The sequence below is a fragment of the Loxodonta africana genome, chromosome 3, assembly GCF_030014295.1.
Source record: "Loxodonta africana isolate mLoxAfr1 chromosome 3, mLoxAfr1.hap2, whole genome shotgun sequence".
Taxonomy (NCBI): domain Eukaryota; kingdom Metazoa; phylum Chordata; class Mammalia; order Proboscidea; family Elephantidae; genus Loxodonta; species Loxodonta africana.
Window position 1 is genome coordinate 82,019,334 of NC_087344.1, and position 27,516 is coordinate 82,046,849.

At 39.5% G+C, this 27,516-nt stretch overlaps 1 protein-coding gene across 1 annotated transcript in view; it reads right to left on the reverse strand.

Annotated features, from left to right (window-relative positions):
- The window catches only part of EIF2B3 (eukaryotic translation initiation factor 2B subunit gamma), a 169,566-nt gene that overhangs the window by 32,414 nt on the left and 109,636 nt on the right, over positions 1 to 27,516 (reverse strand). The window contains exon 6 of the mRNA XM_003415359.4: positions 12,647 to 12,736. Within this exon, the coding sequence (XP_003415407.1) occupies positions 12,647 to 12,736 (90 nt within the window). The remainder of the gene's footprint in view (positions 1 to 12,646; positions 12,737 to 27,516) is intronic.

Consider the following 27,516-nt stretch of genomic DNA (forward strand, 5'->3'; position numbering starts at 1 on the left):
GTTTGTTCTTTTCACAGTCCATGGTATTTTCAATATTTTTCGCCAACACCATATTTCAAAGGTGTCAATTCTTCTTTGGTCTTCTTTATTCATTGGCCAGCTTTCACATGAATATGAGGCAATTAAAAACACTGCGGCTTGGGTCAGGCACATCTTAGTCTTCAAGGTGACGTTTTTGCTTTTCAACACATTTTTTTTTTTTAACAATTTTTATTGTGCTTTAAGTGAAAGTTTACAAATCAAGTCAGTCTCTCACACAAAAACCCATATACACCTTGCTACACACTCCCAATTACTCTCCCCCTAAGGAGACAGCCCGCTCTCTCCCTCCACTCTTTCTTTTTGTGTCCATTTCACCAGCTTCTAACCCCCTCCACCCTCTCATCTCCCCTTCAGGCAGGAGATGCCAACATAGTCTCAAGTGTCCACCTGATCCAAGACACTCACTCCTCACCAGCATCCCTCTCCAACCCATTGTCCAGTCCAATCCATGTCTGAAGAGTTCCTCTGCCCATTTTTTAATTGGATTGTTTGTCCTTTTGTTGTTATAATTCAATTTACTTTCATGTAATAAGATCAGTCTAGGCCAGCTCTTACAGAAGTTCAGATCAAAGATCAATGCATAGAAGAACTCCCAGAAGGCAAAAAATGCTACACTATTTTTATGTCACTTAGATACAAGTTTTAAGTAACCTTGGTCAAGAGATTTGGAGTGCTTCTTCATTTGGCCTTCTTGGGTCTCATGAGGCATAGTGCTTCCTAGTGGGTACTGGGAAAGAACACTGGGACTTACTAAGTGACCAGGAATCTGTAACAGGGGAAGAAGAAAGAGTTTCTATCCTTAGAGCAATAACTATACTGTGATTTATACATAGCAAAGGAAATGAAAGCACAGAGGAGTAGGAGACTTACACATGATTTTCAGTTTTCTCTTTCTCACACTGTGATCATGTTGGAATTTTAAATCACTCATTAATTTATTTACCATTTAGCAAGCATTTATTATATGCCAGTTACTCTGTTAAACTTTGAAAATACACTGTTTCTGACTTTAAGGAATTCAAAATCCAGGGGAGAGTATACTGGTATGGGTTTAATGAGAAAGGGCAGAGGAGATGAGGCTGATGAGGTAGGCAAGGGAACCAGGTTATTGAAGCCTTCAGTGATTTTTATTTTTTTTTCAGTGACAGTCTAGAGAGCCTGGACTGAAAAGCCGGTGGTAGTTTTTAAGCAGAAAAGTGACATGATGAGTTTTATTTCTTAGGAAGATAACTCTACTAGGAGCCCTGGTGGTGCAGTGGTTAAGTACTTGGCTGCTAACTGAAAAGTCATCAGTTTGAACCCACCAGCTGGTCTACAGGAGAAAGATGTGGCGGTTCACTCCCATAAAGATTACAGCTTTAGAAATCCTATGGGGCAGTTTTATTCTGTCCTATAGGGTCACTGTGAGTTGGAATTGACTTGACAGCAATGGATTTAAGGTAACTTTGGTAGCAGTGGGAAACCCTGGTAGCATAGTAGTTAAGAACTATGGCTGCTGACCAAAAGGTCGGCAGTTCGAATCCATCAGGTGATCCTTGGAAACCGTATGGGGCAGTTCTACTCTGTCCTATAGGATCGCTATGAGTCGGAATCGACTCGACAGCAACGGGTTTGGTTTTGGTAGCAGTGTAGAAGGCCTGGTATAAGGAAGGTGAAGACAGGAAGACCAATGACAAGACTCTGAGAGATAAGATAATGAGGCCTGAGAGAGGGGTTATATATAGGCAGCATAAACCTGACTGCTGCTGCGCACTTCCCACCTCTCCCCCACTCCTCATTCACAGCTCTGCATGCTGACAGAGGACCACACAGATGGGGTATAGGTAGGAAAGCAAGACAGAGGCTGAAGAGGGTAAGCAAAATTAATTATCAACCCTGGAGCTGCACGGTTCATTGTTTTTGTCATTTTTAAAAGATCAAGTCAAACATCTTTGAAAAATTCTTTGTAAGCCAGGAGCTCTTGTATTGAATTTCAATGTGATTTTTCTCCTGATCCTTTGATGGAGATGAAAAATTTCCATATGAATACAAAGAATGAAACAACATTGACTCTTAGCTCTTTTTCTCTCCTTTTAAAGCACCAAACCAGTGTGGGTAGCAAATGTTCCATGGAAAACAAGACAGTTCCCTTTGAGGAAGTGACAAAGCATGGACAGCTGGGGGAGTTCAGGGCCATAATATTTACATTATGGACCAAAAAGAACTGTCACTGCAAGAGTCATGCAAACAAGCCTTGGCACACAGCCCCCTCAGGCAGTGCCCTCAAGGAGATCAGACAGTGATCTAAATACAGGATATGAGGCAGTTCTGCCAGGTCTCTCTGCCGGTGCTCAGCATTAGGTCAATTCCCACAATGCATTTGGTTTAGCAGCATAATGGAGACCCAATTATTCTCGCTTCCTAGTCAAAGCAGAGGCAGCTCAAAGCTGTGCCAAGAATGTGGAACAGACCACTGTGAACCGTTGTGAACATCCTGACCTTGGGCCTGAGTCTGGCCAACCTCACTTTCTTCCTTCCCTCTTATATACATGTTTCCCAGAAACATCTGCCTCATCTTATGAAATCCTAAACTCCTCTCAAGAAATCAAAAAGGAAAACAATAGATTTGACAACTAGCTGTAAGAAAACAAGCAAAAAAAACTCACCAAATTAAAAATACAAAATAATTGTTACAAATAGGACAATGGATTCATATCCTTAATAGATATAGATATAAATGGTCAAAAAACATATGAACATATTTTCAAAGAAATAAAAATCAAAACAAGATGCACCCACCCCCACAAATCATGTTAGAAGATTAAAGAAAAATCTCATTACTGACAAGCATGCTTTGAGACAGTAACTCTCATAAAGGGGGGAGGGGAGGAGTGTGAACTGGTAAAATCTTTTCTGCAAAGTAATTGGCAATACATAGCAAGAACTTTAAAGGTGTTCATATTAGTTCACCCTGTAATTCCATTTCTGTAAAAACATTATGCTCAATGTTCAGAATAGTTACAGTAGAAGAATTACGGGTAATATTTTCTTCTTTGTATTTTTTTTTAAATTTTCCAAATTTCATAGTCATCGGCCATTTCTTTTGCCTTCTTCCTTTACTTTCTCCTCTCTCTTCCTATATCTGATACCTCTGCTTTGATTTCCCTAAAATATATGGTACTTTTCAGAATTTTTTTTACTTATGCTTTTTCTCATGCTATTTATCTTCCTGAGACAGGTCTTCCACTTTGTGGCTTTAATGCCGATGATTCCCAAATCTAGGCTTAGAGCCAAGACCTCTCTCCTTGACTTTAGTCTCATATTTTCAACTGTCTGATGGACCTCAACATTTAGATGACCCACAGGTACCTCAGACTCAATGTCTAAAACTGAACTCATCATCTTTGTTCCAACACCTCCCCACCACATTAATTATCTTGCTTAGTGATATAAAGATCCATATTTAGTCACCCAAGATAGAAATCCGGTAATCTCCCCTGACTCCTCCTTCTTCCTCCATCCCTCACATGCAACAACCACCAAATGCCGCTAATTCTATTCCCTAAATATCTCGAAACTACCAAGTCTTCTCCATCTCTACTGCCATCACCTAGTCAGGGCCACCATTATCATTTGCCTAGATTCCTATAGGTCTCTCTCCCTTCGAGCTTCTAAAATATAGTTTCTAAAGTATAATTTGATCATGTCTCTTTTTCCTTCAATCCATCCTCTGCTTTGTAGACACAGGGATCTTTCTGGAGTACAAATCTGCTCCTATCTCCTTAAACTTATTTAATGCTCAGGATAGGGGTTACCTTTGTGTGTGTGTTGGGGGCTGGTTAGTGACTGGGAGGCAGCATGAGGGAAGCTTCTGGAATTTTAGTAGCATTCTACTTTTTTTTCTTTATTGTATTTTAGATGAAGATTTACAGAGCAAACTAGCTTCTCATTAAATAATTAATACACATATTGTTTTGTGACATTGGTTGCCAACCCCATGACATGTCAACACTCTCTCCTTCTCGACCTTGGGTTTTCCATTACCAGCTTTCCTGTCCCTTTCTGCCTTCTCAGCCTTGCCCCTGGGGCTGGTGTGCCCATTTAGTCTCGTTTTATCTTATGGGCCTACCTAATCTTTGGATGAAAGGTAAACCTCAGGAGTGACTTCGTTACTGAGTTATAAGGGTATCCAGGGACCATACTCTTGGGGTTTCTTTAGTCTCTGTCACACCAGTAAGTCTGCTCTTTTAAAAATTTTTTTTTGAGTTTGAATTTTGTTCTACATTCTTCTCCAGCTCTGTTTGGGACCCTCTATTGTGATCCCTGTCAGAGCAGTCAGTGGTGGTAGTTGGGTACCATATAGCTGTCCTGGGCTTAGTCTAGTGGAGTCTTTAAATAGTAGTTACAAGAATGCGTTCACTTCGTGAAAATTCGAGTCATTAGAACTCTCGCAAATATAATTTCTTCTGGGAAGCCTTTCATGACACTTGTAGGCTTCTAAGCTCCCATTGTAAGGACAATTACATGTACTGTTTTAGAATCCATATCATGTGTGAGATACTATGCTAGGAAATTAATATATATTATCTGAAATTCTTATAGCAGTCCTCCTCATGGTAGGTATTACTGTCCTTAATTAATATGTGAGGAAATCAAGGCTTAGAGAGGTTAATTATTTTGCCTAAGGTTCTACAGCTTTTATAACTGGCACAACTGAAATTTACTTTACATCTGCCTCCAAAGTCCATGACTCTTTCTACTATATCATATTTACTAGTATCCTGTGCTTACTTCAACCACAGCACTTTATACAAGATTTATAATTCTCTGCTTACTGTCTCCCAATAAACATTCATTTATTATTTAGTCAGTACTAAGTAAGTGTTTATTTGAAAAAACTAATCATTAAAGGATTGAATATTATCCCTCAAGGCCAGACAGTTAGCAATAATTTCTTCAGCTGATTCTTAGCTATAGAAAGTAGGGTTTTCCTGATCTGGAAATGTAATGAATTCTAAATAGGTTTCTTTATTATTAATATTGCTAGCATTAAAGATCTAACGTTTGAGAAAAATACACGATTATTAGTTCTACTTAAATCTGCCATTTTCAGTACTTTTCCTTGATTGGTGATCAGGCCCTCTTTGTGGCCACAAGCTTCCTGGGGGGGCCTAAAAGTGAAATCGGCAGCAAAGGGAACATTTTGGCTATTTTTGCATTCTGGCTTTTCTATCTTTGTAAGCAAATCGAAAGATAGTTAAAATCCTCTAAATGTCTTCCAAGGAGCCCTGGTGGTGCAATGGTTAAGCGCTTGGCTGCTAACCGAAAGGTTGGTGGTTCAAACCCACCAGTGGCTCTATGGGAGAAAAGACCTGGCTACGTGCTCCTGTAAAGATTAAAGCCTAGGAAACCCTGTGGGGCAGTTCTACTCTGTCCTATAGAGTCATGAGTCGGAACTGACTCCACAGCACACAAGAACAAGTGTCTTTCACCTCAACTCAGCCCTTTAAAATATTAGTTAGAAAGGAGGTAGATGAGTAAATCTACTTTTATAGGGCATAAAACTCAAGTCTATAGAGCAGCTTTCCTTGCTTTGCAGACTCGGGTTTTTGCTTCTTCTCTCAGCAGAGCTCTAATTGTGAAGAAGAGGTGATTGCTGAACTTTCCCTATGTTTTGTTCTCATGCTTTTTTTTCTCCTTTCTATGCCTTCAAAGAAAATAGATATAATCTAGTATAAAAAAAAAATTACAGTAAACAGAAAATTATCTTAGATTAAAAACTACTGATTTGAAAGGTAGCTATTTGGTATAATGTATTCTGTGATATCCTTTTTCCTTCTTGGCGAAATAGTGAAACTTTCTATAAGAATAACATTTAAATGTTGATGCACATGGTTGAGAAAGAAAAACATGTCCAGATCTTCCTGGCTGGAAAGAAGGCTTAGGCTTAGGTCAAATCAATAAACATTTTATTCACTCGAGTTTACTTACTGAGTACCTAAATTGTGCCAGGCATTGTTCTAAACAGTGGGGATATAACAGTGAAACAAAACAGGCAAATCTGTGCCCTCATGAAGTTGACAGTTTGGGTGCCTTTATATTTATTGAGCATCTACTGAATATCACTAGATGAATCAGAGGTGGTTTCTGTCCTCAAGGAGTTCAAACAAGTAGAAAAGACAGGCATGTATTAACTGAAGATTATACAAGATCAGAAAAAGGAATGATTAATTTATTATGCCTGATGAAGGTAAGTACACAGTGTTATGGTAGCACAGAGCAAGTGAACCTAATCTAAGTGGAGATGAAGGGAAAAAAAAAATTAGAGAAAGCTTCCTTCAAGGGGTAACATCTGGGAAGTTTTAATGGATATTTAGGAATTTGCCAGGAAAGGAAGAAAGATGGAAAGGATGCCAATTAGGCATTATACTTACAGAGAGATTATTTTTAAAACCTCACCAAACTAAACACATCCCTTCTTTTCTGGTTCCATGATACTCCTTTGTAGGAGTGCTTTATTTATAAATATTATGCCAGTTTTTAAATCTTTTTTAGAAAAGTTCTCTTTCCTGCTATACTATGGCCCATGCCTCCTTCGATGGTTCAAGCTAGTTCTCAACCGGGGGACTCATCTGTATGTGTAAGTCAGTACAACGGGCTGCTAGAATGTCATTCCTTCCCCAGCAGCTAGCGAGTTCCAGAAGTTTTCCTGAAGAAGTTCTAGAGATCAAAATGAATGTAACAAGGAAGTTCAAAGGGGACTATCTCTGATTTAATCTTGGCAGCACCTACATCTTCAGATCTCAGTGTTCAGTCATCACATTATAGCCCCTGTGAGAAGGCTTGTAAGCTGTGTGCTTTTGGCTTAATTTTGTTCTGTTATTTGAGTAAAGGTCATATCATGTAATCTCTAAGGACAGGAAACCAAGTACAGCCAAGTCACATGGATGCCTGAACAGAATAGTAAGGAACCAAGGCTATTGCCTATCTCTTACAACACTACATGGTCCCTCATCTTTGCTTCTTATCTTCGCTCTGGTTTTCTATGCTTACTCATGGCTATCTAGCTAGACTATGACCTCATCTAGCATGTGGCTTTAATTATCATCCTAATTCTGACCTTGCAGGATGGCTGCCTATCCTCAACTCCTGACTTCATTTTGTGGGGACCAGCCATAATCCTCTGCAACCCTAAGTAGCTGAGGCCAAGAAGCTGTGGCTGCTCTATCCTCCAGGGTTGTGTGCATGTGTATGTGTGTCTGTAATAGAGAGATCTCTGATATCTGTGGTGGATATCAACAGTGTTTTAGTCATCTAGTGCTGCTGTAACAGAAATACTACAAGTGGGTGACTTTAACAAAGAGAAATTTATTCTCTCACAGCCTAGAAGGCTAGAAGTTCAAATTCAGGACTCCAGCTCCAGGGGAAGGCTTTTTTCTCTGTAGGCTATGGGGGATGGTCCTTGTCATCAATCTTCCCCTGGGTCTAGGAGTTTCTCAGCACAGGGACCCTGAGTCTAAGGGACACGCTCCACTCCCAGCTCTTATTTCTTGGTGGTAGGAGGTCCCTCTCCTCTCTGCTCAATTCTCTGTTTTGTATTTCAAAAGAGATTGAGTCAAGATACAACCTAATCCTGTAGATTGAGTCCTGCCTCATTAGCATAACTGCCTCTAATCCTGCCACATTAACATCATAGAGGTTAGGATTTACAACACATAGGACAAATCATACAACGCTGGGCATCACAGCCTAGCTAAATTGACACACATTTTTGGGGGACACAATTCAATCCATAACAAACCGTAACTGATTTTATTGGGGGCTCTGACTATATCACCTTGAGCAAATGACTTTGAGTCTTATTTTCCTCTTTATAATATGAGGATAACACCTAAATGAGAGAACTATTTTAAGGAATGAATGAACTAATGTGTGAAAATTACACAGAATAGTACCTGGCACATGGTTGGTACTAAATTAGAGGTAATTTTCTTTTCTCTCTCTCCCTGCTCTGAAGGCCAAACCCCAGTACTATACATCCTGCATAGGAGCATCAGGTTCTAACACCACAAGAAGTTAACTGTAACCTTAGATTCTTCTGGACAAGAAGGAAATACCCAGCTTCAATTCTTTCTAAAATGTTAAGAAGATTAATCGCCTCTAAATCTCTTAAAGAGTCCCTGGGTGGTACAAACAGTTAAGTGCTCGAATAATAACCAAAAGGTTGGCGGTTCAAATTCATCCAGAGGCACCTCAGAAGAAAGTCCTGGTAATATACTTCTGATAGATCACAATCACTGAAAACCCTAAGGAGTACAGTTCTACTCTGAAACACACTGGTTGCCGTAAGTTGGAATCAACTTGATGGCAACTCGTTTTTTCTGATGATGCAAACAGTTAACGTGCTCCTGCCAACCAAAACATGCCTCAGAAGAAAGGCCTGGCAAACTATTTCTGAAAAATCAGCCATTGAGAACCTTATGGAGTACAGTTCTACTCTGACACACATGGGATTGCCATGAATTGGAATCAACTCAATGGCAACTTTATTTTTAAGAAAAGTTTCTATGCTAAAAGGGAAGAACACGTTCAGCATTTCTCAAGCTGAAAGAACTGAAGAAAACATTCAAGCCTCGACTTGCAATAGTGAAGGATTCTATGGGGAAAATATTAACCGATACAGAAGGTGGAAGGAATACACAGAGTCATTATACCAAAAAGAACTGGTCGATGTTCAACCACTTCAAGAGGTAGCATATGATCAGGAACCGATGGTACTGAAGGAAGAAGTCCAAGCTACAGTGAAGGCACTGGCGAAAAACAAGGCTCCGAGAACTGAAGGAATATCAACTGAGAGGTTTCAACAAATGGGTACAGTGCTGCAGGTGCTCACTTGTCTGTGCCAAGACATTTGGAAGACAGCTACCTGGCCAACCAACTGGAAAAGATCCATATTTATGCCTATTCCCAAGAAAGGTGATCCAATCAAATGAGGAAATTATTGAACAATATCATTAATATCACATGCAAGTAAAATTTTGCTGAAGGTCTTCGAAAGCTGCTGCAGCAGTATATCAACATGGAACTGCCAGAAATTCAGGTCGGATTCAGAAGAGGATGTGGAACCAAGGATATCATTGTTGATGTCAGATGGATCTTGGCTGAAAGCAGAGAATACCAGAAGGATGTTTACCTGTGTTTTATTGACTATGCAAACGCATTTCAGCGTGTGGATCATACCAAACTATGGATAACACTGTGAAGAATAGGAATCCCAGAACACTTAACTGTGCTCATGACGAACCTTTACATAGATCAAGAGGCAGTTGTTCTGACAGAACAAGGGGATACTGCGTGGTTTAAGTTCAGGAAAGGTGTGCGTGAGGGTTTTGTCCTTTCACTATACCTATTCAGTCTGTATGCTGAGCAAACAATCCGAGAAGCTGGACTATAAGAAGAATGGGGCATCAGGATTGGTGGAAGACTCATACACAACCTGCGCTATGCAGATGATACAACCATTCTAGCTGAAAGTGAAGAGGACTTGAAGTACTCACTGATGAAGATCAAAGACCACAGCCTTCAGTATAGATTAAACCTCAACATAAAGAAAACAAAAATCCTTACAACTGGACCAATAAGCCACATCATGATAAACTGAGAGAAGATTGAAGTTGTCAAGGATTTCATTTTACTTGGCTCCACAATCAACATCTATGGAAGCAGCAGTCAAGAAATCAAAGGTCACATTGCACTGGGCAAATCTGCTGCAAAAGACCTCTATAAAGTATTGAAAAGCAAAGATGTCACCTTGAAGACTGAGCTGCACCTGACCTAAGCCACGGTATTTTCAACTGCATCACATGCAGGCAAAAGCGGGACAATAAACAAGGAAGACAGAACAACTGATGCCTCTGAATTGTGGTGCTGGTGATGAGTACTGAATATACCACAGACTGCCAAAAGAACAGCCAAATCTGTCTTGGAAGAAGTACAACCAGAATGCTCCTTAGAAGCGAGGATGGCCAGACTATGTCTTACATATTTTGGACATGTTGTCAGGAAAGATCGGTCCCTGGAGGAGGACATCATGCTTGGTAAAGTACAGGGTCAACGAAAAAGAGGAAGACCCTTAATGAGATAGATTGACACAGTGGCTGTAACAATGGGCTCAAGCACAACAACAGTTGTTGGCATGGCACAGGACCTGGCAGTGTTTCATTCTGTTGTACAAAGAGTCACTATGAATCAGTACCAACTTGACAGCACCTAACAACAACAACAATGCTAAAAGGAAATCAGGATTAATAGTGCTATAAACTGCCTGTTTTCTAAGGCTTTAGCTCAGCAAGCTGACAGATTGCTTGAGTCCCTTATAGAGTCAGTGCCAGCCTGGGAGAAAGTAAAGAGCTGGGCCAATACCTGGGCTCTAGACCTATTAAAAGATCAGCTTCCTGAGGCTTGGATTGTAAAAGTAGGAGGAACAACATGCCTTAAGGACAATATATACTGGAATTTATCAATTTTTAACATATGCCCTTTAATCCCAAGAACACTGAGAGGTGAAGAGGGCATGGGAGGAGGAAGGAGGGTCTCTTTAAAGATCTTGAGATGGCGAGGCATCTTGGGCTGATGACTCTATGTCATTCTCTATTGCAGCAGACTGTGGGAAAGTGCCCCTTGGCAGAGCTGCTGGCCAGGAATCAGAGGTTTATCTCACCAACTTCAGGCTCGCCCTCAAGGCGCATAACATTGCACTATACCTGCCAGGTGTGGGAACTAGGTGGTGGTGGCAAAATTAGCTACAAAGGAGCTGTAGCAGCCAGGCTGAACCTAGTTTTGGTGCAAAACTGCTTGCTATCCAGACACCAAAAGTCACAATCCCATTTGATGGTTTGTTTGTTTTGTTTTTTAGGTCTGTTAATGGTATTTGGGCTTGTTTAAGAAAAACAAAACAAGGCAAAACAACTCTTTATCTTTTAGAGATACAGACTGAAATATTTACTGATGAAATTATATGATTATGACTTGCTTTAAAATAATCTGGGGGTGACAGTAGGGAGATGGGTGGGAGTATATATGCAACAAGACTGATCATGAGTTGATAAACTGCTGAACCTGTGTGATGGATACATGGGAGTTCATTATTTTATTTTCTCAACTTCTCTGTCTTCCAAAATTTTGAAAATTTCCATAGTAAGTTGTTAAAAAACAGTCACAATCTCTACCACTGTTGTATTCCTTCCTAGCATATCAAGGTCAGGGTCTACTTCATATGGCTTTGTTTTCATTTGGGAGTAAAAATAAACCCTTCAATGGCCAAGAGTTCACTTCATTTTTGGAATATGTACAGCCTAGCCTGGCAACTGAAAAACAGGTCCTGGATTACTCTTTAAATCTTAGCAGTAAGTCTTCCTGCTATCTAAAAAGCAACGTCTCCACAATCTCCACAATTCTACCACTGATTTAGCAAAATGTTTGGCTTATTATAGGTGGTTAATAAATATCTATTGATTGAATGAAAAAACCAGGATACATCAGAGGGGAGCAGGGCAAGAGTGCCCTGGGGAGGGAAAACAAAGAAACAATACTTGGGAAAGCCTTCTGGGAATCCAAATGATTCATTTTGTCATTAGCTGTACGCGGACCTTCCCCACTGGTGTTTATCGTATGTCATGGGGGTTAGATCTGCAAGAAATATCAACTTGGCACAGAGGAATACTCCTCCTTCTCCTTAATATTCCTGTATATATCTAAGTCCATCAGCCAAGGGCAGAGCTAGCATTTAAACTCAGGTCCTCAGGCTCCCTTCCTCAGCTGGTCTGAGCGAGTTTGCTATTGTGGTACCCAGCCCACCTGCTTTCCCACTCACCAGTACTATTCCAGACAGGAACTTATTGAGCAGTCATCAGGGGAGAAAAGATATTCCTCTTTTAACCGTGCAATTATTAAATCTCTTCCTACCTGTTCCCCTGAGGCCTCTGGTTACATCTCCTATTAAACTTCCTTGAGACCAGCTGCAAAAGGAGGTTTTCCCTCTGGCATCCTAAGTCCTATGATCTACCAGACACAGTCTTTAAGAAGTATTTAAGGCCCACAATTCCGCAAAATCAGAAAAAGTATCAAGCTTTGTCTCTCTGCATTTATGAAGGTTTGCTTAGTGGACTGGGCTTCTATTCCAGAATTGGAAATTTGCTCCTTTTATTTCCTCCTCTGGGTAAGTCTCTGGCCCTTTGCTGTGAGGGCCCATCTATAGGATAATTGTCTAGAGGAAGGACATCTGCTTGGAGACAACAGGAACAAGAGCTGAGGAGCTCACCTTTGCAGGGGGAGGTAAAAACAGCCTGGAACTGAGCGGAAAGAGGCATCATGGGTTACTATCAGTTTTACAAAAATATTTTGCCTGGGTTATTACAGCAGTCCCTAAAAATTGAAGCAAGAGGCTTCACGGTATAGACAAAATAACAATATGCTGATAACATGGTTTTGTTTCTAAAACAAAGGTAAGCATCAACTGTGCTATTTACATAGACTAGTTACCTAATATCATCAAGGTTTAAAACTACTAAGTCACAAGGTAGCTTGTTAAGCACTGCGGGTTTGGCTCTATCTCCCTCTTTCTTACTTATTTTCCATTAGGAAATCCACGACATATTTTTTCAAGCAGTAGAGGTGGGCATCCACAAGGCCTGTGTGGAAACGTATCCTGGGGTGCCTGCAAAAGAGAATAAGAAAGAATGGGCTTATAGTCAGATAACATGAGTTCTACCCTATTATCAGCTACTATGAATTAGGTAACTTATAAGGGTCAGTGCTGCGCCTACACCCCACCCTGGAAAGACGAGGATGTTGAACATCAGTTTTGATCCTATCACATAAAAGGTCTCTCTAGAAACTCTATCTTACACTCTGTGAGTGCTTTAGGCATCCAAAGAGATTAATCCAAAATCAGTGAACCACCAATCAAATCACTGACAATCCACCTTCTAATCCATCACAAACTCCTACTCACAAGTCTTGGGGTAATACTCAACTAATATTTTCCCGATTCCCCCTCAACTGTCCCACTTCCTGCAGGCCACACTTTAGCCATGCTTCTTTTACCTACATCTGTATTATTCTATCTTCTTAGAATACTAACTCCCTATTCTTATTTACCCATCAGAGGTTACCCCAGGTATACTTCCTCCAGGAAACCTTCACTAACAACCTGGGTCTGTGCTCCCACAACACTTGGTGTCTACTTCTATCAGATGACTTATCATACTATACGGTAACTGTCTATTTCCTTGTCTCTGTCTCTCACTCAATAGACTGCATGTTCCCAGAGGGCAGAGATTCATTTTTACAGCCTTAGCACTCAGAGGTTGTACCTCACACAGAACCAACATTTAATAAACACTTGTTGACTAACCAAATAAATGAATAGAATACCACCCTTAGGTCAAAACATTTGCCCAACTGCTGTCTCTTTTAGTTTGTCATCTTTGGTTTCAACAGTAAAAAACACCATGCTAGCAATGTTCAAAGTCATCTTATCTAATAAAAACAAACAGGTAGGGGACAGGAGGGGAAGAGTAGGGTGGAGAAGCAAAGATTCCAATTATAGGTTGACTTGTCATCTTTCTTCTACTCTGTGTTGCTTTGCTTTGACTAGATTACAGTTTTAAGAAAAATTACTTAAAATTCAAATTTTAAGAAAAATTTGAAGATTATATATCCTGGTAATTCTATCCCTTGATCTAACCAATCTGGAAAGCTGTACTCTCCTGCTGAGTCCCTTGCTTTACGAATTCTTTTAATCATTCAACACACTGTATTATTTAATCCTCACAACCACCTAAAGAGGTAGCTATATTACTCTTACTTTTATAGCTGAGGTCAACTTATGCTGTGCAGCCAGGATAGGAATAACTTAAAAGCTTGAATAATCATCTTCTAAACTGTTGTCAATCCCTACCACATATAGCACTAATATTCATATAGCATTTTATAGCATATTAAATGCTTTTTCAACTTCCTACTCTTATCCCGTAAAGTGGGTAAAACAAGAAATTTTTCCATTTTTAAAAGAAAAAATATTTCAAAATTTTAACTGGTATATTCAAGGCTAGAGAATTAACTGGCTACATCTCAATTTGGAATACGACAAAGGAAAAGACATAAGTGATTTAAAGAAAAATTTTTTTTCTTTTAGATTAAATTTGTAGTGAATATAAATCTTGGGACTTGAAGACTAACGACATTTAAATTGCCAAGAAAGGGTGATTCCTTTATTTTCATTTTTAAAAAAATTTGAATGATATTAGAAATAAAGACTAACATTTTAAAACAAAACAAACCAAGAAAACCCCAAATAGGCATGGGTGAATCTAGGTAACTGGCTTACTGCTCTGGGCCAGGATGATATTCTGGGTATATATATAACTAAAAAGTAAGAAATTAATAAAGGCAAATAAGATATTTAGAAACAGTTATAATTTTGTATTTTTAAAAATAATTTGCCAACCACAGAAAAAATCCACTGCAATAAGAAACAGTATATATGAAAAATCTGTGGGAATACTCTCAATGATAAAATAAAAATAAAAGCTCAGAGGAATGGCATAAAAAAAATTAAACTTCAAAGTCTGTAAAACCTTTGAAAAGCCTCTATAGGTTTTTTCTTCTCTTCCCCTAACATAAAACAAATTTTAAAATGCCTTTTAAAAGGTCTGCTATAAAAAAAGAAAGAAGGGTTAGAGAAAAACAGGAAGACCTCAGAAAGCAGCATGGGTAATGGACAAAGATTAAAGTCTAGGAAACTAGGACAATATAAGTCATCAGGAATATAAAGAATATTTTTGGGTTGTTTTAATAGATATATTTTTCAAAGAGTAAGTTGTAGATTTTAAATTTGTAATGTTTAAATTTTAGTGGAAATAAAGCTTCTTTTTTAATCTTAAAAATGAGAATACCTGTTTCTAAAGCAAGGAACAAAATCAATAGGTAAAATAATTATAACAATTATTTGTTATTAATAACAATATTATTTAGAATAAATAAGGACTGTATATATGAAATAGCTACTGGGAAACATCCAAGGATAAGCATTTACTCTTTCAACCACAAAGGTCAATTGGCTTTCAAAGTATCTTCATAAAAGTACTTAGCCTGTCTGCATAATCGAATGTCTATACCTGTTCTCAGAAACCCTGGTGATGTAGTGGTTAAGTGCTACAGCTGCTAACCAAAAGGTCAGCAGTTTGAATCCACCAGGCACTCCTTGGAAACTCTATGGGGCAGTTCTACTCTGTCCTATAGGATCACTATGAGTCAGAATCAACTCGACCCCAACGGGAAGGACGGATACCTGTTCTCAACGTGCCAGACACAGTCCTGGCTTTGATGGCCATTATAACCAACTACATGAGTGTACCCATGTCTGCATATTACTTTCCCAGAGTTATAGTGCAGACTTCATTCTGAACTCTGGTGGAGCCATACTTACTTTCAGGCATTAACCCCATAGCCTCATTTCCCTCCGTGAGTTTAGAATCAAATAGCACCATTCCCATTACCACTTTCATCTTATCCAACATTCTCCTCAAATTCTTTAATCTATCTCCTCTCTGAAATACCTAATTGACTGCCAAGGATTCTTCAACTTCTAACACCCATGCAGTCTGACTATGGGTGAAGTGAGGTAAGTGCAGGAGCCCCACTGGGCCCCACTCTGCTCTAGAGTTAACTATCATATTTCTCACTTTCTTCTACCTTCATTTTGGTCTTTAGGTCTTTGGTCTCTAGACAGGACCTCCCCATACCCTGGGTATTCTTTTCCAAGATCAGGTGGAGTCTGTCTCCTCTTGGAATCCTTCCTTCTATATTCATTTTAAATCATACTAAAACAGACGGCTCTTGGAACACTATTGGCAAAGATGGTATAGATTATGTACAACTCAACAGCTGGATTTGGTTTGTTTTTTTCCAAATATGTAATGTAGACTAATAAGGAAGAGACAATTCTTCTGAAAAATGACTGTTGGAAGTCAAAACTTAGGGATCTACCACAGCAAGCATATGTTATATGTTTACTGCAGGCCTATTAAGGTAATAGGTATTGTGCTAGATAGACACATCTGGCCTCTGAAAATATAGCTTACAGTCTATTAAGGGAAGCTATTTCCTTTCAAAGCTCCTCAAAAAAGAAAATTTCTTGCTCACATTTCCTCCACCAAATTCCAAATAAGTGGGGAAGTGCCACTGTAAAGTAAAATCATCCCTGTCGATGCTCAGGAAAAAGCAGAGTAAGGTTAAAAGCTGAGAGTTCTATTATACTTAAGGTTGCTATCTTAGTCATCTAGTGCTGCTATAACAGAAATACCACAAGTGGATGGCTTTAACAAAGAGAAATTTATTCTCTCACAGTCCGGTAGGCTACAAGTCCAAATTCAGGGCATCAGCTCCAGGGGAAGGCTTTCTCTATTAGCTCTGGAGGAAGGTCCTTTTTATCAATCTTCCCCTGGACTAGGACCTTCGCGGTGCAGGAATCCTGGGTCCAAAGGGTGTGCTCTGCTTCTGGTGCTTCTTTCTTGGTGGTATGTGGTCCTCATGTCTCTCTGATTGCTTCTTTCTTTTATATCTCAAAAGAGATTGGCTTAAGACACTATCTAATCTTATAGATCTCATCAATATAACTGCCACTAATCTATCTTATTACATCATAGTGATAGGATTTACAATACACAGGGAAATCACATCAGATGACAAAATGGTAGACAATCATAAATACTGGGAATCAAGTTCACAGATATTTTGGGGGGATATAATTCAATCCATGACAGTTGCTATGAGTCAGAGCTGACTCAGCAGCTCCTAATAACAAGGTGAAGGGTGTGGTTAGTCAGAGAACCCAGGAACAACTATTTCTTCTAAGACTGAGACCAAAACACAGGCTACAGCCTACTCTCATTTTATTTTATTTTTTAAGACTGTCTGGATGGCTGATTGGCCATGCTGGTTTGCAGAGGGCAGGTTTTTTTTTTTTTGAACACACTTGATTTTTTAGAACAGTTTTAGGTTTACAGAAAAATTGAGCAGAAAGTACAGAGTTCCCATCCCCCCCTACTGTTAATCCTATTAACCTCTTGCATTCTTGTGGTACATTTGTTATAATTGATGAACCAATATCGATATATCATTATTAACTAAAGTTCATAGTTCAGGGTTCATTCTTTTTGTTGTACAGTCCGATGAGTTTTGACAAATGCTTAATGCCATATGTCAACCATTACAATATCATACAGAATAGTTTCACTGCCTTAAAAATGCCCAGTGGTCTACTATCTATTTATCCCCACACCTCACCACTCCCTGCTTCCCTCTGACCCACTGGCAACCACACTAACATTTTCACTGTCTATAGTTTGGCAGCAGGTCGTTTTATTCCTTTGAATTGCCAAGCCCAGAATAAATTCTCTACTCTTCACAGCATCCCAGCCCCAGCCAAAGGCTGTGAGCTGTAAATAGCACTGGACTGTGAGCCAGAGTATGATCTGGAATTAACAGCTCTCACACCATCTACTTTCTAAATGATTCCAGAGTGTCTGGCACTTATTCCTGCATGGCAAACCAGTCTGCTTCCTATAGGAACAATGGGGCAGCTGTAATACATCAGGAGGTACTTGGGTCAACTGGAAACCAAATATAACCAGTAGATTTCTTATGTAGTATGGGAGCCGAAAGGAGCCCTGGTGGCGCAGTGGTTATGTACTTGGCTGCTAACCAAAAGGTTAGTGGTTCGAATCCACCAGCTGCTCCGTGGAACAAAGATGTGGCAGTCTGATTCCGTAAAGATTTACAGCCTTGGAAACCCAATGGAGCAGTTCTACTCTGTCCTACAGGGTTGCTATAAGTCGGAATTGACTTGATGGCAATGGGTTTTTTTTTTTGGAGAGGGGCCGGGGTTGGAGCCAAGCACTTAAAAATCTTCCTAGAAACCCTGGGTCAAAAGTAAGCAGTGTTAAGAATGGTCTTCAACCTAAATTGGGAAGACATAAATTAGAAGAAAGACGGTGGAAACTAAAAAGCCAAAAGAAAGTACAAAGAAGGGCAAGACAGCAGAGTCTCAACCCTTGTTGTACATCAGAAGTTCCATGGGTAGTTTTTTTTTAAATACAAATGCAGATTTCTGGACTCCACCCCCGGACTCTGAGTTAACAGGTTAGAAATGGGCCAGAATCAGTCAATCTCTCAATCTCTCTCTCTCCTCCTTCTCTTTCTACACGCATATACACACAAAACTTTTTAGTATGGGAAGTTTCAAATATATACAAAAGCAAATTAAAACAATAAATTCCCATGTGCCCACCAATGAACTACAACTATCAACATTTTGCAATTTTTCTCTCTAATATTTTAAAGCAAATTCCAGACATAATGTCATTTCACCTATAAATACTTCAGTATATGTAGTATGCATTTTTAAATGATAAAGAACCTTAAAACATAACCACTATGACATTACCATATCTAATAAAATTATCGACAATTTCATAATGTCATATCTAATATCCAATCCATATGCAGATTTGTCTTTTTATAGCTCGTTTGTCTGAGGCGAAGCCAAGACGGCGAGTAGTCAGATGCTTCCTGTGGTCCCTCTTACAACAAAGATCCGAAAAAACAAATGAATCAATTACAGATGACAATCTAGGAGCCCTGAACATCAATGGCAAAGTTGAGGAATCGGACGGACCAGCAGGGGGAGGGAGAGATGATTCAGAAGCAGCGAGGAGTTGCCAGGCCTGACTTGGCTAGCACCCTGCAGGCTGGATCGGCTGGTGCAAGCGGTGAGGCAAGCAGTGGCGCTTGGGATACATTTTTCACATGGGGAGAGACCAAGCAGCGAGGAGTCGGCTCAAACCTCCAGAACCAGTGAGAAATGGTGCTTGATCAGCAAGAGAGAAATGTAAGAGTCTAACCTACTTCGTGGATCAAAAGAAAAAAAAAAACCTTCCTTTTGGGAAATACCTTTCTCCCATTTACCTGCTCCCTCCCCACTCTGCTCTGGGTCCTGGTCCAGCTTAAGAGATTGCTGCATTCCCTGGGCTGAAGTAAAACTTGTTGCAAGCCCTGAGCCATTCTCCCAGCTTTGGAGAGGGAATAAATTAACAAACAGGAAAAAATAATCTGCCAGCTCCCCTAGCCCAGGAACTTGGGGCAAGCACTCCTTTTGCCTAGGCACAGGCAGAATGGTTCCATGGACTTTGAATGCCTTTTGCCCCGGCATAGACCTGTAAGGGCCCATTTCAATAGTGTAAGCCCTCATTAGCACAGTATACCAGTGTATATACTTGAGGCCTATTTTTACCTGTATCTGCTATAAGGGGGAGTGGCAGATTCGTGACATTTGACACCGTCCTACCCATTAAGCAGGGTCCTCGCCTATCCACATCAGGGGCCTGAGGACTGGTGGCTCCACCCACTCTACCAAGCCACCTGCAACAGGGGTCCAAGAATAAGTGGTGACTCCCAGTCCTTACATCCAACAGCATGGGGTGCCCACAGTCTGACTGAAAAACCCATCTACTTATGTGCTCTAGGGAACAGGGACATGTCTCCTACCCAGACACTCAGGGGCAACTGTTAGTCCCTGCCTTGATCAGCACATGACCCCCTACTGCAGCCAGATACCTGTGCCTACTCCAATCACCCCTGCCTATGTAGGACTGTAGGTGAGAGCCTGCACCATATACTTGGTGACCAAAGACCTGGACACCTGAGCTGAATCCACACAAGAAAAGTAAATGAACTCTTGGGCTCATATACCTAGTAACAGCCCTAGCCACCTGGAGACGGGATGTGAGAGCTTCGGAGATGCCAATAATCAAACTAGCTCACATGACCAGGTTATTTGGGCATATCAAAACAAAAGAAGAAGCTAGGACACAATAAACAAACATAAAATAAATAAATATAATAACTTGTTGATGGTTCAGAGACAAGAGTCAACATCAAATCACATAAAAAAGCAGGCCATGATGGCTTCAGCAAGTCACCAAAATAATCAAAAAGCCTTCCAGAAGAAGATAACTTCTTGGAATTACCAGAGGTAGAATTCAAGACTAATATACAGAACTGTTCAAGAAATCAGGAAGGCGATCAGACAAAATGCAGAACAAGCCAAGGAACACACAGACAAAGCAACAGAGGAATTTAAGGTTATTCAAGAGGATAATGACAAATTTAATAGGCTGCAAGAATCCATAGAGAGACACAAAACAGAAATCCAAAAAATTTGCAATAAAATTTCAGAATTAGACAACTCAATAGAAAGTCATATGAGCAGAATTGAGGCAATGGAAGTCAGAATTAGTGAGACTGAAGACGAAGCATCTGACATCAACTTATTTGAGGAGAAATCAGATAAAAGGATTTAAAAAACTGAAGAAACCCTAAAAATTATGTGGGACTTTCTATCAAGAGGAATAACATATATTCGTATGTTCTGGAGTGCCAGAAGGGGCGGGGTGGGGGGGGGTGGATAACAGGAAATATAGAGAATTGTTGAAGTTTTTTGGCAGAAAACTTCCGATATCATGAAAGATATCTATCCAAGAAGCTCATCGAACCCCACACAAGGTAGATCCCAAAAGAAAGTCACCAAGACATATTACAATCAAACTTGCCAAAACCAAAGATAAAGAGAGAATTTTAAGAGTGGCTAGGGATAAATGAAAAGTCACCTACAAAGGAGAGTCAAAAAGCCTGGACTACTCAGCAGAAACCATGCAGGCAAGAAGGCAACGGGATGATATATATAAAGCCCTGAAGGAAGAAAACTGCCAGCCAGGAATTATATGTCCAGCAAAACTGTCTCTCAAACATGATGGTGAAATTAGGGCATTTCCAGACAAACAGAAATTTAGGGAATTTGTAAAAACCGAACCAAAATTACAAGAAATACTAAAGGGAATCCTCTGGTTCGAAAATCAACAATATCAGACAACAATCCAAGGACAGAGCAACCAGGTATCAACTCAGAGAAGCCACAAAAATCAATCAAAGCTAAAACACTGAAAATACAGAGAGATGTCAATATGTAAAAGATGACATTAAAAGAAAAAGAGGGACTAAAAAATGTAGTTATAGATCTTTCATAGGGAGAGGAAGTCAAGGCAATATAAGGAAATAAAAGATTGATTTAAATTTTGAAAAAGAGGGGTAAATATTAAGGTAACCACAAAGGAAACTAACAATCCTACACATCAAAATAAAAAACAAGAAAAACATAAAGACTCACCAAATACAAAATCAACAACAAGGAAAAAGACAAAAAGAAAATACATAAAGAAAAACAACTCAGCACAGAAAATTAAGTGGAACAAAGAAACTGTCAACAACACACGCACACAAAAATACATCAAAATGACAGCACTGAACACATACCTATCAATAATTATGCTGAATGTAAATGGACTAAATGCACCAATAAAGAGACAGTGGCAGAACGGATTAAAAAACACTATCTGTCTATATGCTGCCTACAAGAGACACATCTTAGACTTAAAGACACAAACTAAAACTCAAAGGATGGGAAAAAATACATTAAGCAAACAACAATCAAAAAACAGCAGAAGTGGCAGTACTAATCTCTGATAAAATAGGCTTTAAAGCAAAATTCACCACAAAGGATAAGGAAGGATACTATATAATAATTAAAGGGTCAATATGCCAGAAGGACATAACCATAATAAATATTTACACACCCAACAACAGGGCTTCAAAATATATAAAACAAACTCTAACATCATTGAAAAGAGAAATAGCTTCACACCACTTTCAGTGAAGGACAGAACATCCAGAAAGCTCAATAAAGACACAGAAGATCTGCATGCCACAATCAACCAACTCGATTTCACAGACATATGCAGAATGTTCCATCCAACAGCAGACAAGTATACTTTCTTTTTCAATGCACATGGAACATTCTCCAGGATAGACCACATATTAAGCCATAAAGTAAGCCTTACAGAAGCCAAAACACTGAAATATTACGAAGCATCTTTTCTGACCATAAAGCCATAAAAGGAGAAATCAATAACAGGAAAAGGAAGGGGGGAAAAAAAATCAAATACATGGAAACTGAACAACATCTAGCACAAAAACTATTGGGCTATAGAAGAAATTAAGGGCGGAATAAAGAAATTCACAGAATCAAATGAGAATGAAAACACATCCTACCAGAACGTTTGGGACACGGCAAAAGCAATGCTCAGAGGTCAATTTATATCAATAAATGCATACATCCAAAAAGAATAAAGGGCCAAAATCAAAACATTAACCCTGCAACTCTAACAAGTAGAAAGAGAGCAGCAAAAGAAGCCAGAAGAAAGGAAATAATAAATATTACAGCAGAATTAAATGAAATAGAAAAACAATTGAAAGAGTTAACAAGAACAAAAGCTGGTTCTTTGAAAAGATCAACAAAAATTGATAAACCACTGGCCAAACTGACAAAAGAAAAACAGGAGAGAAAGCAAATAAGCTGAATAAGAAATAAGATGGGCAATATCACAACAAACCCAACTGAAATTAAAAGAACCATAATAGGATACTATGAAAAACTGTACTCCAAAAAACTTGAAAACCTAGAGGAAATGGACAAACTTTTGGAAACATACTACCTACCTAAACTAACACAAACAGAGGTAGAACAACTAAATAAACCTATAACAAAAGGAGAGATTGAAAAGGTAATGAAAAAAACTTCCAACAACAACAAAAAAAGCCGTGGCCCTGACAGCTTCACTGGAGAATTCTACCAAACTTTCAAAGAAGAGTTAATACCACTACTACTAAAGGTATTTCAGTGCATAGAAAACGATGGAGTATAGTTGCTTTGTCTGAATCAGGATTCAATCAAGTTCCCACATTGCATTTGGCTATTTAAAAAAAAAAAAAAAGTCCATAAATGTGGCCCTTCCTTATTACCCCACCAAGCCACTCACCCTTAAAGACAGGTGACCCACTTAATCATGGTGTATAATTCTTTGTGTGTGTGTATAATTCTTTTTATATGTTGCTGGATTTGCTGTTGTGTGCCATCAAGTCAATTCTGACTCATAGCAACCCTGTATGTTAGAGTGAAACTGCCCCGTAGGGTTTCCTAGGCTATTATCTTTACGGGAGCAGATCAGCAGGTCTTTTCTCCTGCGGAGCCACTGGTGGATTTGAACCACCAACCTTTCAGTTAGCACCAAGTGCTTACCCATTGTGCCACCAGGACTTGTCACATTGCTGGGTTTAGTTTGCTAATATTTTGTTGAGGACTTTTGCATCTATGTTCATGACGGATGTTTGTCTGGAGTTTTTTGTGTGCCTAGCTTTGGTAGTTTTACTGGTTTCATAAAGTAAATTGGAAAGTATTCCCTCCTCCTTCATTTTCTGGAAGAATTTGTAAGGACTGGCATTATTTCTTCTTGAAATGCTTGATGCTGTTGTTACTAGCTGCCATTGACTTGGCCCTGTACTCATGGTCACCCCATGTATTGCAGAGTAGAACTGCTCCATAGGGTTTTCTTAGCTGTAATCTTTATGGAAGCAGTTCTCCAGGCCTTTCTTCCCCAAATGTTTGACAGAATTCACTAAAGAAGCCACCTGGGCTTGGGCTTTTCTCTGTTGGAAGATTTTTAATTACTAATTTATTTGATGGAGGTCTATTCAGATTTTCTACTTCCTTTTGAGTCAGTTTTATTAATTTTTGTCTTTTAGCAATTTGTCCATTTCACCTAAATTGTCTAATTTGTTGGCATAAGATTGTTCATAATCATTCCCTTATTAACTTTTAATGGCTTCAGTATCTGTAGTGATATTCCCTCTTTTGTTCCTGATTGAAATTGCTGATTTCATTCGGCAAGTTGTGTTTTCTCTCTTTTTTCCTTGGTCAGTCTAGCTAAAGGGTTATCAATTTTGTTAATTTTTCAAAGAACCAAACTTTTACTTCATTGGTTTCTTTATTGTTTTTGTTTTCTATTTCACTGATCTCCATTCTAACCATTATTATTTCCTTCCTTCTTTTTTTGCTTTTGGGTTTAATTTGCTCTTCTTTTCCTAATATCTTTTTTTTTTTTTTTTTTAATTTTTATTAAGCTTCAAGTGAACATTTACCATTCCAATCAGTCTGTCACATGTAGGTTTACATACATCTTACTCCCTTCTCCCACTTGCTCTCCCCCTATTGAGTCAGCCCTTACAGTCTCTCGTTTCGTGCCAATTTTACCTTCTTCCCTCTCTCTCTATCTTCCCATCCCCCCTCCAGTCAAGAGTTGCCAACACACTCTCCCGTGTCCACCTGATTTAATTAGCTCACTCTTCATCAGCATCTCTCTCCCCCCCACTGACCAGTCCTTTTCATGCCTGATGATTTGTCTTCGGGGTTGGTTCCTGTCCTGTGCCATCAGAAGTTCTGGGGAGCATTGTCTCTGGGATTCCTCTAGTCGCAATCATACCATTAGGTGTGGTCTTTTAATGAGAATTTGGGGTCTGTATCCCATTGGTCTCCTGCTCCCTCAGGAGTTGTCTCTTGTGCTCCCTGACAGGGCAGACATCGATTGTGGCCGGGCACCAACTAGTTCTTCTGGTCTCAGGATATTGTAGGTCTCTGGTTCAAGTGGCCCTTTCTGTCTCTTGGGTTCTTAGTTGTCGTGTGACCTTGGTGTTCTTCCTTTGCCTTTGCTCCCGGTGGGTTGAGACCAATTAATGTATTTTAGATGGCTGCTTGTTGGCATTTAGGACCCCAGGTGCCACAATTCAAAGTGGGATGCAGAGTGTTTTCATAATAGAATTGTTTTGCCCATTGATTTAGAAGTCCTCTCAAACCAAGTTCCCCAGACCCCAGCCCCTGCTTCGCTATCCTTTGAAGCTTTCATTTTATCTCGGAAACCTCTTTACTTTTAATCCTGTCCAATTAGGCTGACCTTCCTTGTTTTGAGTGTTGTCTTGCCCTTCACCCAAAGCAGTTCCCATCTACCGATTGATCAATAAAAAGCCCTCTCCCTCCCTCCCTCCCTCCCTCCCCCCTTTGTAACCACAAAAGTATGTGTTCTTTTCCGTTTTTTCTATTTCTCAAGATCTTATAATAGTGGTCTTATACAATATTTGTCCTTTTGCAACTGACTCATTTCGCTCAGCATAATGCCTTCCAGATTCCTCCTTCTTTTCCTAATATCTTAAGGTGGAAGCTTAGGTTATTGACTTGAGATCTTTCTTCTTTTCTAATATAGGCATTTAAAGCTACAAATTACACTCTAAGCACTGCTTTAACTGCTCTCATGAATTATGATATGTTGTGTGTTTGTTCTTACTAATTTCAAAATGCTTTCTACTTTCTCTTGTGATTTATTTTTGACCCATGGGTTACTTAAATGTGATGGTAAACACAGTGATGGAGAGGTAGTCAAGAAGCCAGATCATGGAGCACCTTCTGTGACACTTGTATGCCATGCTAAGGAGTCTGTACTTTGTCTCTTAGGTAATGGAAACCACTGAAAGTTACTGAATGAGGAAATACATATACATTATATGCTAGTTTTGTGTGTATCAACTTTGCTAAGCTGGAATTATATTATGCAGAATTCCTGTCCCTAAATGGTTCTGAATGAGTCATGGTCAAAAGAGATATTTTACGTGAGATTTAGAAGGCAGAAGTGAAGCCTGAGCCACATTTTTTACACTCTGAAGGTTGATGAACGGTGCCAGGTATTGTGGCAATGGGTGCATGATGTCACTGACAAGCTAGCTCACCTAATAGGCATGGGACAGTACCCAAACCTGCAGTTCCTCCAGATCCTGCCAGCTTCTTGAGTTCTCAGCCAAGCACCATGCAGGCTCCATGGTGAAGGGTGCCAGTTTCTCTTGGAGGTCACTTACAACAATAAGGCTGAAGGTAGTGAGAGACGAACATGGGTTCCAATTGGTCCTTGCATGTTTTAGTTGTCCTCATGGGTCTCAGTTTGTCCTTACAAATTCCAGTTTGTCCTTGTTCTTGTCTACGTCCAGCTTTCCTTCCACACTACTGGTCTGGCTGACTGACAGTGATTTCAGGCTTAACACCAGACATAGAGGCAGCAGCATGCATACATTGCTCTACCAGCTCCCACGGCTGCATAATAAATTCCTTATTCTGTACCACTGGGCAGCAGTTCTGTGTCTCTGTTTGATATAAAAGTTTCTACCAGAAGTGGTCCTAGAAGAACGGTATCTTTTTTTTTTTTCTTAATAGATTTTTAATATGCCAATTGACTTGGATATTCCCTGAAACCATGGTCCTCAAACCCCCGGCCCTGCTACACTGGCCTTGCAAGTGTTTAGTTTACTTAGGAAACTTCTTCGTTTTTGGTTAGTCCAGTTGTGCTGACCTCTCCTGTACTGTGTTGTCTTTCTCTTCATTTAAAATAGTTCTTATCTACTATCTAATCAGTGGAAACCCCTCTCCCTCCCTCCTTCCCTTCTCGAGTTCTTATAATAGTGGTCTTATACAATATTTGTCCTTTTGCAGCTGACTAGTTTCACTCAGCATAATGCCTTCCAGATTGCTCCATGTTATGAAATGTTTCACAGGTTCATCGTTGTTCTTTATTGATGTGTAATATTCCATTGTGTGAATACACCATAATTTATTTATCCACTCATCTGTTGATGGGCACCTTGGATGCTTCCATCTTTTTGCTATTGTAAACAGGGCTGCAATGAACATGGGTGTGCATATATCTGTTTGTGTAAAGGCTCTTATTTCTCTGGGGTATATACCAAGGAGTGGGATTGCTGGATCCTATGGTAGTTCTATTTCTAGTTTTTTAAGGAAGTGCCAAATTGATTTCCAAAGTGGTTTTACCATTTTACATTCCCACCAGCAGTGTACAAGTGTTCCAGTCTCTCCACAACCCCTCCAACATGTATTATTTTGTGTTTTTTGGATTAACGCCAGCCTTGTTGAAGTGTGATGGAATCTCATTGTAGTTTTGATTTGCATTTCTCTAATGGCTAATGATTGTGAGCATTTCCTCATGTATCTGTTAACTACCTGAATGTCTTCTTTAATGAAGTGTCTGTTCATATCCTTTGCCCATTTTTTAATTGGGTTGTCTTTTTGTAGTTGAGTTTTTGCAGTATCATGTAGATTTTAGAGATCAGGCGCTGATGGGAAATGTCATAGCTAAAAACCTTTTCCCAGTCTGTAGGTAATCTTTTTATTTTTTTGGTGAAGTCTTTGGATGAGCATAGGTGTTTGATTTTTAGGAGCTCCCAGTTATCTGGTTTCTCTTCTGTATCATTTGTAATGTTTTGTATACTGTTTATGCCATGTATTAGGGCTCCTAGCATTGTCCCTATTTTTTCTTCCATGATCTTTATTGTTTTAGATTTTATATTTAGGTCTTTGATCTGTCTTGAGCTAGTTTTTGTGCATGGTGTGAGGTATCGGTCTTGTTTCACTTTTTTGCAGTTTTATAT